The sequence below is a fragment of the Durio zibethinus genome, chromosome 24 (genome assembly GCF_047325235.1).
Source record: "Durio zibethinus cultivar Kanyao isolate XHJ-2024 chromosome 24, ASM4732523v1, whole genome shotgun sequence".
In the NCBI taxonomy this organism is placed as follows: domain Eukaryota; kingdom Viridiplantae; phylum Streptophyta; class Magnoliopsida; order Malvales; family Malvaceae; genus Durio; species Durio zibethinus.
In genome coordinates this window covers 20,391,395-20,402,634 of record NC_143185.1, presented here as the reverse complement: position 1 = coordinate 20,402,634, position 11,240 = coordinate 20,391,395, and the positions used below count along the sequence as shown (strand labels likewise).

Genomic DNA, 11,240 nt, shown 5'->3' with positions numbered 1-11,240 from the left:
TAAGTATAAATAATTCTCGTACCCTTAGAATTTGAAATTAAAATTTCAATGCCTATTATTCCTTTTTTTATCCCAAAATTATAAGTTCTTTTGTAAAAAACTTTTACTAGTTCTTTTTTTATTAGTTTAACCATTGCATATAATTATCAAATTAATGAAATTTGTCTTTTTTTTTTTTTGTGCAAGATCAGTAAAAATAACCAATTTATTATTTGACCAGTGCAACTGAATTTGTTGAACCCAAATGACTTGTGTTAAAATGATGTCGTATTATAAGCATGATACTCAATCTTTTTAAAATGAACACAAACAAAAACCTTACAAAAATACCAAACAATTTCCTTTTCTTTTTGAAGGTATGGAGTTTTACAAGGCAAAAAAAAAAAAAAAAAGCAAATGTTGACGTCGTTTAGCAAAAATAGCTTTTTTTGATGGAGAAGAATTACATGAATTCCCTTATCTTATAAAATGCAGTGGCAAAAACAGACAAGTCCAAAAAAGACCTTCACATTCAAATATACGTAGAATTCGATCATCTCACACAAAAAAACATAATCTACATCTGCCACCATACATGATCAAATCTATGCATAAATAATGCAAATCCTGATAATGAAGAGAAGACACTTGGATTAACAATGATCCCAAATTAATAGACTGAACTGAAGCTGAAAATGATATTGAACCAACCAATATTGTTATGTAAACAATCACTGTTTTGATTGTCAAGCTTTTGGTTTTGGTCGGCTTGTTAATTGTTGTGCTTTTGCATCCCTCCAGATGCCATCTCGCTAGAGTGATCGCTGCTGGAAATTCCGTATTCGCTGCTAGCCCCGAAATCCTGGCTCGATAGTGCTATTTGTCTGAACCTCTTCATGTCAGCTTGGTATGAACTATTGCTGTAGTCTGAACTTGTGCCAGAGGCATAGATTGTGCTTTGGCCTGGCTTGACGCCCTCATTCAGGTCATCCAGGGAAGAATCACCTTCCAGGGCACGTACTATCTGCTTTCAATGACGATTTTATATAAACCACTTTTAAAATATAACATTATAACAAGGCAAGTTAAGAAGTTTGGAGATCATAGCAAACCTGGCTCATTTTCGGGCGCTTTCTTGCTGAATGTCTGATGCTGGCAGTAGCACAGGCTACCATGCGTTGCATTTCGTTATGGTTGTAGTTAAGCTCCAAGCGTGGATCAACCAGCTGATCATGATTGCCATCCTCCAGTGCACGAGCCAAAAGTGGTCGAGCCTGTCATATGGTACATTAATTGGACAGAACAGAACAACAGAGGCAGCAAGCATTCACTATGTAATTTTCTTGTAATGAAGGAGTTTATATTTGATATATGTAATTTACCACTTCACTAAATCTGATATTTGGCAAATAGTGCATCAAATTTAAACTCTTATGCAAGTACTAAGTTTGGAGAATATACCCAATCTACTAAGCTATCTTCCATTACATTAGTAAGATCAACAGGTTGCTTTCCAGTTATGAGTTCTAAGAGCATGACCCCAAATGAGAAAACATCAGATTTCTCGGTCAACTTGCCGCTTGAGGCATACTCTGGAGCCAAGTACCTACATTAGAGCAAAAAAAATCAAAATAATCAGCAAGGGGATTTTAATTTCCACTTCCCCTTATGAAATGATGTTTGAATCAACATATTTAAACAAACTATAGAGATCTCCCTGCCTCAATCTTTCTTTTTCCTCAAACACACTAATCAAAAAATAGCTCTTCACCGTTGTTTATAGATTCAGTTCCTTACCCAAAAGTTCCCATCACCCGAGTTGAGACATGAGTGTAGTTATCAGAAGACAGCTTGGCCAATCCAAAATCGGCCACCTATAAAAATAGGCTTGGTTAGTTTTGCTAACATAGATATCCTGAGCTGAGATAAATAATAACATAAACATGGTAATTTTTATATCATTGGTTAATTGAATTTCAATAGCATAGTAAAACACTGATTTAATTTTAAGAGAAATACCATGGCTTCAAAGTTATTGTCAAGGAGAATATTAGCTGCTTTGATATCACGATGAATAATGCGAGGATGGCCTGCACAAATAATTCAACAAAGAAATGAAAACCTTAGGGAGAAATGGAGTGGCAGAGAGGTAGAAAGAGAGGGAATTCCTTACAATCTTCATGAAGATAAGCAACCCCTTTAGCAGAACCTAATGCAATACGAAGTCTAGTGGAAAAATCCATGACTAGACAATCCTTTCCTGCAATGGAAAGTTATAATGATTTTAGGAGTGCAGAACTTCCGATCAATATCATTGCTATAAGTAATTTTGTTAGCACTATCCATCATAAGACACCAACATATTCTCCCCATTTTCGGAACTATTCCATTTGGAAAACTTGGATCATTTTTTGCTTAAATCTTTTCTGAACAAATATTCATCCTTTGTGGTCTGGTCATGCTAATTTATTAACAGTGAAAGTACCATATGGACCAGGGTGCAAGACAGCAGGCTTCAAATTTCTTTATGCAAATACCAAAAGAAAAAGGATGATGAATGAAGCATGAAATTGATTACCATGGAGATGATATTCCAAGGTTTTATTTGGAACAAATTCATACACCAACATCCGCTGCCCGCCAGCAATGCAATATCCAACAAGTGACACAAGATGGCGATGGTGGACACGGCTAATTATTTCAACTTCAGCCTGGAATTCCCTTTCTCCTTGTCCACTACCCATTTTTAAACTCTTAACTGCAACCTCCTTACCATTTGGGAATACACCCTTGTGCACATATCCGAACCCACCTTGACCAAGCAGATTGGCCTGAGAAAATCCACCTGTAGCAGCTGTCAGCTCCTCATAAGTGAAAGTACTCTTATTGAATCCCAGAGCAATATTTGGTGGTGGAGGTGGCAAAGGAGGATGATGTGGGCCTGAAAAGTTGGAGCTTGCTTCACCGCTGTAAAACGGTGGTTGCATAGGAGATGTTGAACCCCAGCCACCACCTCCTGTTGGTGGTGGGAGTACTTTGACAGCATGCTCTGCCCCTTGAAAACCATTGCCCCACTGAGGATTTTGTGAGCTGTTATAATATTGATCACTAACACCTGTGCAAAATTTATAAGCCAACTAAACATTTATCAGTCCTCAAATCATCTAGGTACAAGATTCAACAGAAGATAAATAATAGATTATGCATACTGATTTTATACTCTTCATTGGATTTATAAGGGAAATTTATATGGGAATTAGCTCTTCTTCATTAAATAAAAACACAGGCCTTAATTTTGGTTTAATTGACAAAGAGAATTTTATGGCAAGTATTTGCAAAATTCCAAGCTTTCTTTTCCAAGTTTCATCAATGAAGAAAGACAGCATTCCAGGAAAAAAAACAAAGGCTTTTGCCTTGATTGCAGGAAAAAGGGGTATTTTTTTATTACCTTTAGCTTCATGAGGTGGATAGTACTGCATTTGCTGATGGCTTTTCTTCTTCCTCTTCTTTTGCTGAACGCATCTTGCTAAAAAGATGACAACAACAAGGAGCAATAATCCTGCCCCCACAGCAACTCCTATAATGATTTGTACATCCATGTCGTCATCAGTTGAATTTGAGGATGGTGAAGAAGAAGAAGAAGAAGAAGAAGACGAAGAAGTGTTTGAATTGGTACCACTGCTTTTGGATGGAGGTGGGGGAGAAGGGTTGCTGCTACTTTTAGGAGGTGGAGGAGGAGGAGGAGGAGAAGAAGAAGAAGACGAAGAATTATTTTTATTAGGTGGTGGTGAAGATGATGATGATGATTGTGGTGGAGGAGGAGGTGGTGGGGATGGTGATGGTGGCGGTGGCAATGGTGAGCTTTTGGGTGCTGATGATGGTGTTGGTGAGTTATCTTGTGTTGAATTTGATGGTGATGGAGCAGGTGGGGAATCTTGTGATGGAGAATTCTCAGGGGATGATGCCATTTTGCATTAGCTTGCCAACTTCCGGCCAAGAAACTCCACCCCTCCCCTATATGCTTGTCTCAAACAACTGAAGAACCCTGAAGAAAATTGCCAGGTTAAAAACCAATGAAAGTTTGATAGATACAGCTACAGGCCATTTAAGATCAGACACGGTGGCCATGCAAATGCTATAAATCTAGATAAAAACAAACTTCTCATGAAGAACCTTCAACAAATGTGTAACATAAATGACATGTCATATATTGACTTTGCATACAGAAATTCATGAACTGATCTATGTTATACTACAGTTAATGATTGGAAAAAAGATTTTGGTGAATGAGACAATAGAACAAATGAAAATTTGCAAGAGAAAAGAGGTACCCGAATGAAGAAGATAGAAGGGTTCTCAAGGGAAAGAGAGAGAAAAGGTCTTGCATGGTAAAATTGCCATTCTAGAATGGGGACTATGTTCCCCGGTGGCTTCCTACAAAGCAGGACTTCTGGCTCTTTTTCTCTCAACCTCTAGTTGTCTCTGCCACCCTTGATTCGTTTGAGTTGGTTTTTTTTTTTTTTTTTTTTTTAGCTTTTCCTATTTCCTGCTTTGCCTAGGCTTTAGTAAACCTGTGACAACCTATGATTTTGCTCACAAAAGGCCTAAACATTATGAGCGCTGATTTTTGTAACAAAGAAAGCCTCCCACACTATCAGAATCAATGTCCAAATATTACCACCCAAAGGAAAAGGTAATACAGAAACAAAAATATTAATATTGAATGACAAAAAACATTTATCTATACCATATAAACAGAATTATTTGCTATTTCTCACAATGTAATCTCATCAGTAGGCATTTGCCCGAGTGAATTGTTTTTCCAGAAGCATCAGAAATTTTAATCCACTTGACAAAATGTTAATAAAAAGAATACCACTTTGAATGGTAATGTTGAGTCGGACCAACTTGGAAGATGAAATATCAGAACTTGGAACAACTTGCTTATTATAACACTTGTAGTCTTGTATGAAAATTTTTCACATTTTCACACCATCATGGAACAAACGACACATGCAAGAAGAAACACTTTGTATTGCAGTCCATATCACTAGCTTCAAAAGGCGAAGTTCCTTACAAAACTTACGAGCTAGAACTTCAGAAGTTTTCAGTTTCAAGACCAAAGAAAGAAGAAAATTATCCTAAAAGCAAACAGGTAGTTTAAGAGAAAGCAAAGGTGAGGCTTGGTTAAGCATATACCTCAGTAACCTCACCTTTTAACCGACAGATGACACATTTACAAGACACAATGAGAGAGTCTGTCCGGACAATTAAACCCTGTCTCCTACCAACGGATGGCTCACTGATACGAGCTAGGCTGTTCATGTACGGAAGAGACCTAGGTAGTTCATGCACAACCTGCCGATGTGCATATCATTCCACCTTCTGTTCTCTCACATGATAAGCAATCACCTTCCTCCCGAGTGCATGTATCAGAATATCGTCATTAATGCTGGGCAAGGCCCTGCACACACCGAATACGCTCCTCACTGAAAAGAAAGAAGGATAAGGGAGAATGAATAATGTTAATTATATCCCATTGCAGATATCATAAGCAACAATTCATGCAAAATTTATAGTAATCACAATGAGAAAGGGAAACAGAAAAAAGAGAGAGAGAGAACTCCATTATTTAAATTAAATTCTTTACAATCCTTAGGCAGCACAGTCTAATCAACTACGTTAAAACAAAGGAAAAGGAAGTAGAATGGTTGCAGGTTGGAGCAAACCATGGCCACAGCCCATAAGTACAAGATAAAGCGACATGCAGTGGCCCATACCACATCATCTCCTTAGCCGAAACACTGGTTGCTTGGAAGGGATCCTGGAATGGAACCGTTCTGAAGCAGTCATAACTAAAATGGCAAGAAAAGACAGGAATGAGAAACCTTCAAAGGCTCTCAACAACCCAAAAGGCCCATTAGGCAGACCAGAACTAGTTTCGGCTTTTGTGAATCAAGACCAACCAAAATCCCAACAACAATTAGGTATGTCACACCTTCCAGTGGACCTATGACCTATCGAGCTATCTGGCCCAGGGGGCATGCCACACCCGGTTGTCTTAAGCGTGTACATGGACCAAGCAATTAGTCGGTTGGCAACAGTCCACCCGCTAATGCTGCTTTCTCTGTAACTGCATTGCCGCTTTCACTAGTCTCCTTTGCGATGGTTAGCACTTTCAGCCGAATCTGCAATCTTTGTCTTTTATATGCGACAACGAGACTATAGCGTTTCAGTGAAAGAAGGGAGGTTGATGGTGGTGATAGTAGCAGCAATTTTGAGGCATCCATGGTCAGAGCTGAGAGAGGCAATTCCTTAGCTGTCTGCCTATTTCTAGGGCGGTGCAGCCAACTTTTCTATTTTAGTACCCTATCCGGTGTTCACCCTTGTGAAATAGACCACGTGGCGGGTGGAGAGGGTCCTATACCCTTCATGACGAAAGAACTTGGCCATTCACGATTTAATGTTTAAATTGCACCTCAAAAAAAAAAAAAAAACGTTTACTGGAGGAGCCAGAGAGCCCTGAAAGTATTGGGCTCTTCTGAGTAAAGAGCTCAGAGAGGCCCAAACAATAGTTCAATTTCACAATTACTATTTCCACAGATTACGTTATAATTATCTAAATTACAAGTATACCATCCATCGCAACATGAATTTTATCACCCACTTTTTGAATCAGGAGAATTTTTTATTTAAAAGTAAAACTTATACTAGCAACAACAACAAAGATGCGAAACTTTACAGTGACAAAAAACAAAGAGATCAACGGTAATCAGACCGCTCGATCATATTCACAGAAAAGAATCCGTAAAACATCATGCAAAGGTGCCATGTCACATGTGACTGTGAGACGTAAAGGTTAATTGCACCTTGACCGTTCTGCTATCAACCCCTAGCATGATTGCCACATGGCCTACTGCTGCAGCTCATAAATTAAAAACCATTCAACCATTCAACCAATCACAGGATGACATGCGTGATGAAAAAGTATTAAGCTGGTCAATTGCCTGAAGCCGACTTGTGATTCGATATGATGCTACTATCTACAATCGTTTTATAACTTACAATCCCCCACCCTTCCTTCTTTAAAAAACCCGCTCGACCAAACACCAAAAAACAAAGGTTTATCAAGTTCTATTTTTCCCTCCATTCCCCTTTATAAATAGACTTCCTACTCCTGAGAGCTGAACATGGGCGGTAAACCCTTCATAACTGCCATTTGAATTAACAAATAGTAACGGCTATATAAGAGAGGAAAAAAGCTAACGACTTTTTGAACTAAGCATGTACCACCCATGATACACAATTCCTTCACCTAAACATTTGTCCATGAACACGGCCAAACATCACTACCAGACTATCAACCATTCTATCTAACATCAAGTTCCCCTGCTTCAAAGCATTAACAAAAGATCTAACTCGGGAAATCGAAAAGAGCTAACGATGCTTCTTTGATGCCTTTGCAAACTCAACATCATCTTCCTCCTCATCATCCTCACCATCCTCGTCCTCCTCTGCATCATCACTTCTCTTTCTCTTGGGCTGTGAAGAGGATGGCAGCACTTGCACTTCCTCATCATCTTCGACTTCTTCTTCCTCTTCCGCATCATCTTCTTCATTCCCAGGATCCATATCACTACCTCCAGCATCATGTTCTTCAGACTGGCCCACTGGCTGAACCAGATAACCTTCACCATAGTCTTCATCCTGCCATTCCAGTCAGCAAAAATGAGTTTAAAGCCATCTCATCATAAATAATGAGCTAAATGAAAAGAATCACAAATTAACAAATAAAATGAAAAAGAAAAAGACAAAACCAAAGTATATTCAAAACAAAGATAATACTAGATACCTAAGACAGGACGGCAATCAGGCAAAAAATCCAAACAGATCCCCAAGCTTTCCTCCTCAACAGCCACCCCTTTTCTTTTCCTCTCAATCCCCCAAACAACCCAAAAGTAAACAAAAAGTAGGATGACTTTAAACCTATAAAAGTAGCACAATTCTTCTGGACAGGCAACATTTTAGCTACAATAACTTATAACTCAGATAATAATAATTACAGTAATACCAAATAATTGAAGAACTAAACTACTAGAACAACACAACCGGAATACTTGCATGCCAATAATTTTTTCAAAAGAGAAATAATAAGTTTCTATAAATAATCCACAAGCAAAGACTACTCCAACAAAAAGTAATATGCAGGCAGAAAAGTTAAGAGAAACAGATAAGATTATCAACTAAAAATTTCCAAAATAACCCATAATCCCTTCAGGACACCATAAATATCAAGATAACACAGAACCTTAATAAAAAAGTCAGCCATGGCATTAAGAAGTGGCTTATCAGCTTTATCACTGCACTTTAACTGCAATCAATAGAACATGAAGTTTGCCAACCAAGTTGGAGTTTGTAAATAAACTGCTCAGTGAACTAAAAATACGATTCTCAGAGAACCAGAAGATAAATAACACAAAAGAAAACAGTGAATCTTCCTCAAAAAATAGTTTAGATAAGAAAGCTTAAAATTTCCTAATGATAGGGTCATAGCAAGGACAGGCATACAGCAGTGACACAGAACAAGTTAACAAGTATATTCTCAAGACGAAGAGCTTCTCAACAAGGGATTAAAACACACTTCAAAGACAAAACCAAATTCACCTTCTCTGGTAATGAGCACATACAGAAACAAATATCAATAGTTTTGAGGACGAGCTGATAAGCTACAGCTTTCAAAGATTTCAAGAAAAACAATTCACAAGGCTTGCTCTAAATTAAAAATCCAAAACCAGTATTCTTCGAAGTAATTTATGTACTATCCTCACCAGGAAAAGACTACAAGATTGACTAATAACAAAAGTTGAAAAACAACCATATATTAACAAAAAGTGAAATACTAAAATCACTAAGGAAGCATGTAGAAAAACTCTAAAGGCTGTGTGTATCTAGATGTTTCATGGGGAAAAAATAATCCACGTATATGATTTCTAACAACAAATTAGTCAGATTTATAACATGCTTGACTGTGAGTAAAGGCCTATAACCTATAGTGCGAGATTCTTGGCTAGCAGCATGACAGAAGCACAGCACTTGTTCTCCTTTGATGTTTAAAAGCAACATAAGCACACAACAACAAGTGTATATGAAAAAATTAAATTCTGTACACATCTAGAAGACCAAAAAAACCTTTGTAACAACTTTGCAGAGATTCCACAAGTAACAACAAAGAAACAGCATTCAAACCATAGCAGCATAGCCATGTCACCTGCTTTTCCTGGCAAATCTAAAAAGGCCATTTCAATTTAACAATTCACTCAAGTTAAGACACAAACACACAATGGTAAGTAGAAAGTAGAAAGTAAAACACATCAATTAGATTAAACGATAGAAGCATGAGGTAGTATTATTGCAAGAAATAAGGAATCTTAAACCATAGAAGCATGAGGTAGTATTTTTGCAAGAAACAAGGAATCTCACCTCCTCTTCAGCCTCTTCTTCATCTTCAAATTCCCCATCATCTTCAACACCTTGCTCTTCCTCACCAGTCTCACCATTATCGTCATCATCTCCGTCATCTTCTCCATGTTCATGCCCATCAATCTCCCCTTCTGTGCTCGTCAAACGCCCAGTACTCTCCGGCTCAGCAAAATCCCCTTCATCATTATCGACCTCTTCCGCCTCATCATCCTCGCCATCATCATCATCATCCTCTATCCCATCTTCATCATCATCACTATCCCCAATCTCATGAACTTCCACAACATCATCTTCTTCCTCATCATCATCGTCAACTTCCTCACCTGAATCATTCTCCTCTTCATCCTCCTCATCCTCATCTTCTTCATTTTCATCTCTCGCCACTTCCTCAATACGAAAACCATTCGCCTCATGACTTTGCCCATTTACTCTTCTACCTGTCTCTGTCTCCTCTTCATCGGCATCACTCTCTTCATCCTCATCAACATCAACAATCCCTTCGCCTCCATAGCTATGCCCATTATTCATTCTGTACGGCCGATCCTCACCATCAATTTCCCCACTCCCTGGATCATCTTCATCATCATCCTCTTCATCTTCATCCGACTCCGGCCTTTCATTCTCCTCAGCATCCATTTTATCCAAGTATTTCAACGATTTAATCAACCCGAAAACCCTAGATCGATAATCCTTAACTCTGGTAACCGGACACTCGTAAAGATCGAGCGAAACAAGCTTGAGCTGGGCAAGCGGGGCAAGATCCTCGATATATTGAATACGGTTGTTGGACAAGTCGAGGTCTCGGAGCGAGTCAAGGCCGGCTTCGACGAGGAACTCGAGGCCACCGGCGATTCTGTTGTCTGAAAGGATGAGTTTCTGGAGATTTCGGAGACGAGGAAACTGTTCTAGACATGAAACACCGATGTTGGCGATGGAAAGGTGTTGAAGACTCTCAAATCTTTCCAAGAGACTAGGCGGCGGGAGGCGACCTTGGACACACTTCACCGCACCGTCAAGTGTCAATGTTCTAGCCGCCGCGTGGTCCGCTTGCCCGTCTAACGCTGTCTCCACCGCTCTCTCCCAGATCTCGTCCATCAAATACGGCCACTATTTTTATCTCATATACCCCTATTTATATAAATAAATATCAAATTAAAGCTTCTTTACCTATATCTCTACAGAAATGAATAGATTCAAAGGGATTGTTCGAAAAGAATTTCAAAAAAGGAAGCTAAAAAAATTTAAGAAAAAAAATAAAGGAAACCCTAAATCTAGATTTTAGAAGATCGAGAGTAATTTTGGTTTGCAATATGAATCAGCGGCTTAAAACCCTAAAGATTTTTTTTCCAGATGTACGGAATCTCTTCTTTCAAGTTCCCAGCGCTTGAGAACGAAAAACACAGATATAAATAAAATAAAAGAAAATAAACCCAATTTCAATTTCCGTTGTTCCTCTCTCTCTCTTTCACTTTTTTTTTTTATTTTTTTATTTTCTTTGTTTCTTATTGGTTGGCGAGTCGAGATAAACCTCCCAGAGAAAACGTTGGGCTCGTTGTTCGTGGCTAGGGTAAAGGGTGCGGTTTTTTTTTAGGCCGTGGAGAGGTGGTTTTGTAAATTATTGGAGGAAAGGGATCCGTTGGATCGAGTACACGGATCACTGACGTGGATGAGTTGAACGGTGGAAATTCGAGGTGGGTGTGTTTGTTTTCGAGAAGGAATATGTTGGTTGATGAGAGAGAATGATCTGGGGTCCAGTGCAAGGCCTCGCCATGTTTGACACG

General features: G+C 38.7%; 2 protein-coding genes and 1 pseudogene across 7 annotated transcripts; all 3 read right to left on the bottom strand.

The window, feature by feature from the left end:
* Positions 1 to 491: 491 nt before the first annotated feature.
* Positions 492 to 6,277, bottom strand: LOC111317168 (proline-rich receptor-like protein kinase PERK4). Of its 3 annotated transcripts, XM_089753732.1 has the most exons (11): positions 5,709 to 6,004; positions 5,193 to 5,468; positions 3,656 to 4,024; positions 3,428 to 3,556; positions 2,558 to 3,094; positions 2,153 to 2,239; positions 1,999 to 2,069; positions 1,777 to 1,853; positions 1,441 to 1,585; positions 1,092 to 1,253; positions 492 to 1,003 (listed from the first exon to the last, which is right to left on the bottom strand). In XM_089753732.1, the coding sequence occupies exons 3-11, from the start codon at positions 3,945 to 3,947 to the stop codon at positions 752 to 754; spliced, it is 1,752 nt and encodes a 583-aa protein (XP_089609858.1). In that variant the 5' UTR covers positions 3,948 to 4,024; positions 5,193 to 5,468; positions 5,709 to 6,004; the 3' UTR covers positions 492 to 751. The 3 variants fall into 3 exon arrangements, with proteins under 3 accessions (XP_089609858.1, XP_022775299.2, XP_089609857.1); XM_022919564.2 differs by having other exon boundaries at positions 3,428 to 4,024; positions 5,760 to 6,277; XM_089753731.1 differs by having other exon boundaries at positions 3,428 to 4,024.
* LOC149512035 (uncharacterized) lies at positions 5,577 to 6,269 on the bottom strand (annotated as a pseudogene).
* A 692-nt stretch (positions 6,278 to 6,969) lies between the features above and the next one.
* LOC111317172 (acidic leucine-rich nuclear phosphoprotein 32-related protein-like) lies at positions 6,970 to 10,838 on the bottom strand. 4 transcript variants are annotated; one of them, XR_016333290.1, is made up of 4 exons: positions 9,460 to 10,838; positions 9,169 to 9,256; positions 7,832 to 8,350; positions 6,970 to 7,686 (listed from the first exon to the last, which is right to left on the bottom strand). XR_016333290.1 is itself a non-coding variant. In XM_089753733.1 (3 exons), exons 1-3 carry the CDS (start codon positions 10,552 to 10,554, stop codon positions 7,682 to 7,684), a joined length of 1,188 nt encoding a protein of 395 aa, XP_089609859.1. In that variant the 5' UTR covers positions 10,555 to 10,838; the 3' UTR covers positions 7,549 to 7,681. The 4 variants fall into 4 exon arrangements, 2 of the variants coding, with proteins under 2 accessions (XP_022775302.2, XP_089609859.1); XR_016333289.1 differs by lacking the exon at positions 9,169 to 9,256; XM_089753733.1 differs by lacking the exon at positions 7,832 to 8,350 and having other exon boundaries at positions 7,549 to 7,686.
* Positions 10,839 to 11,240: the final 402 nt, after the last annotated feature.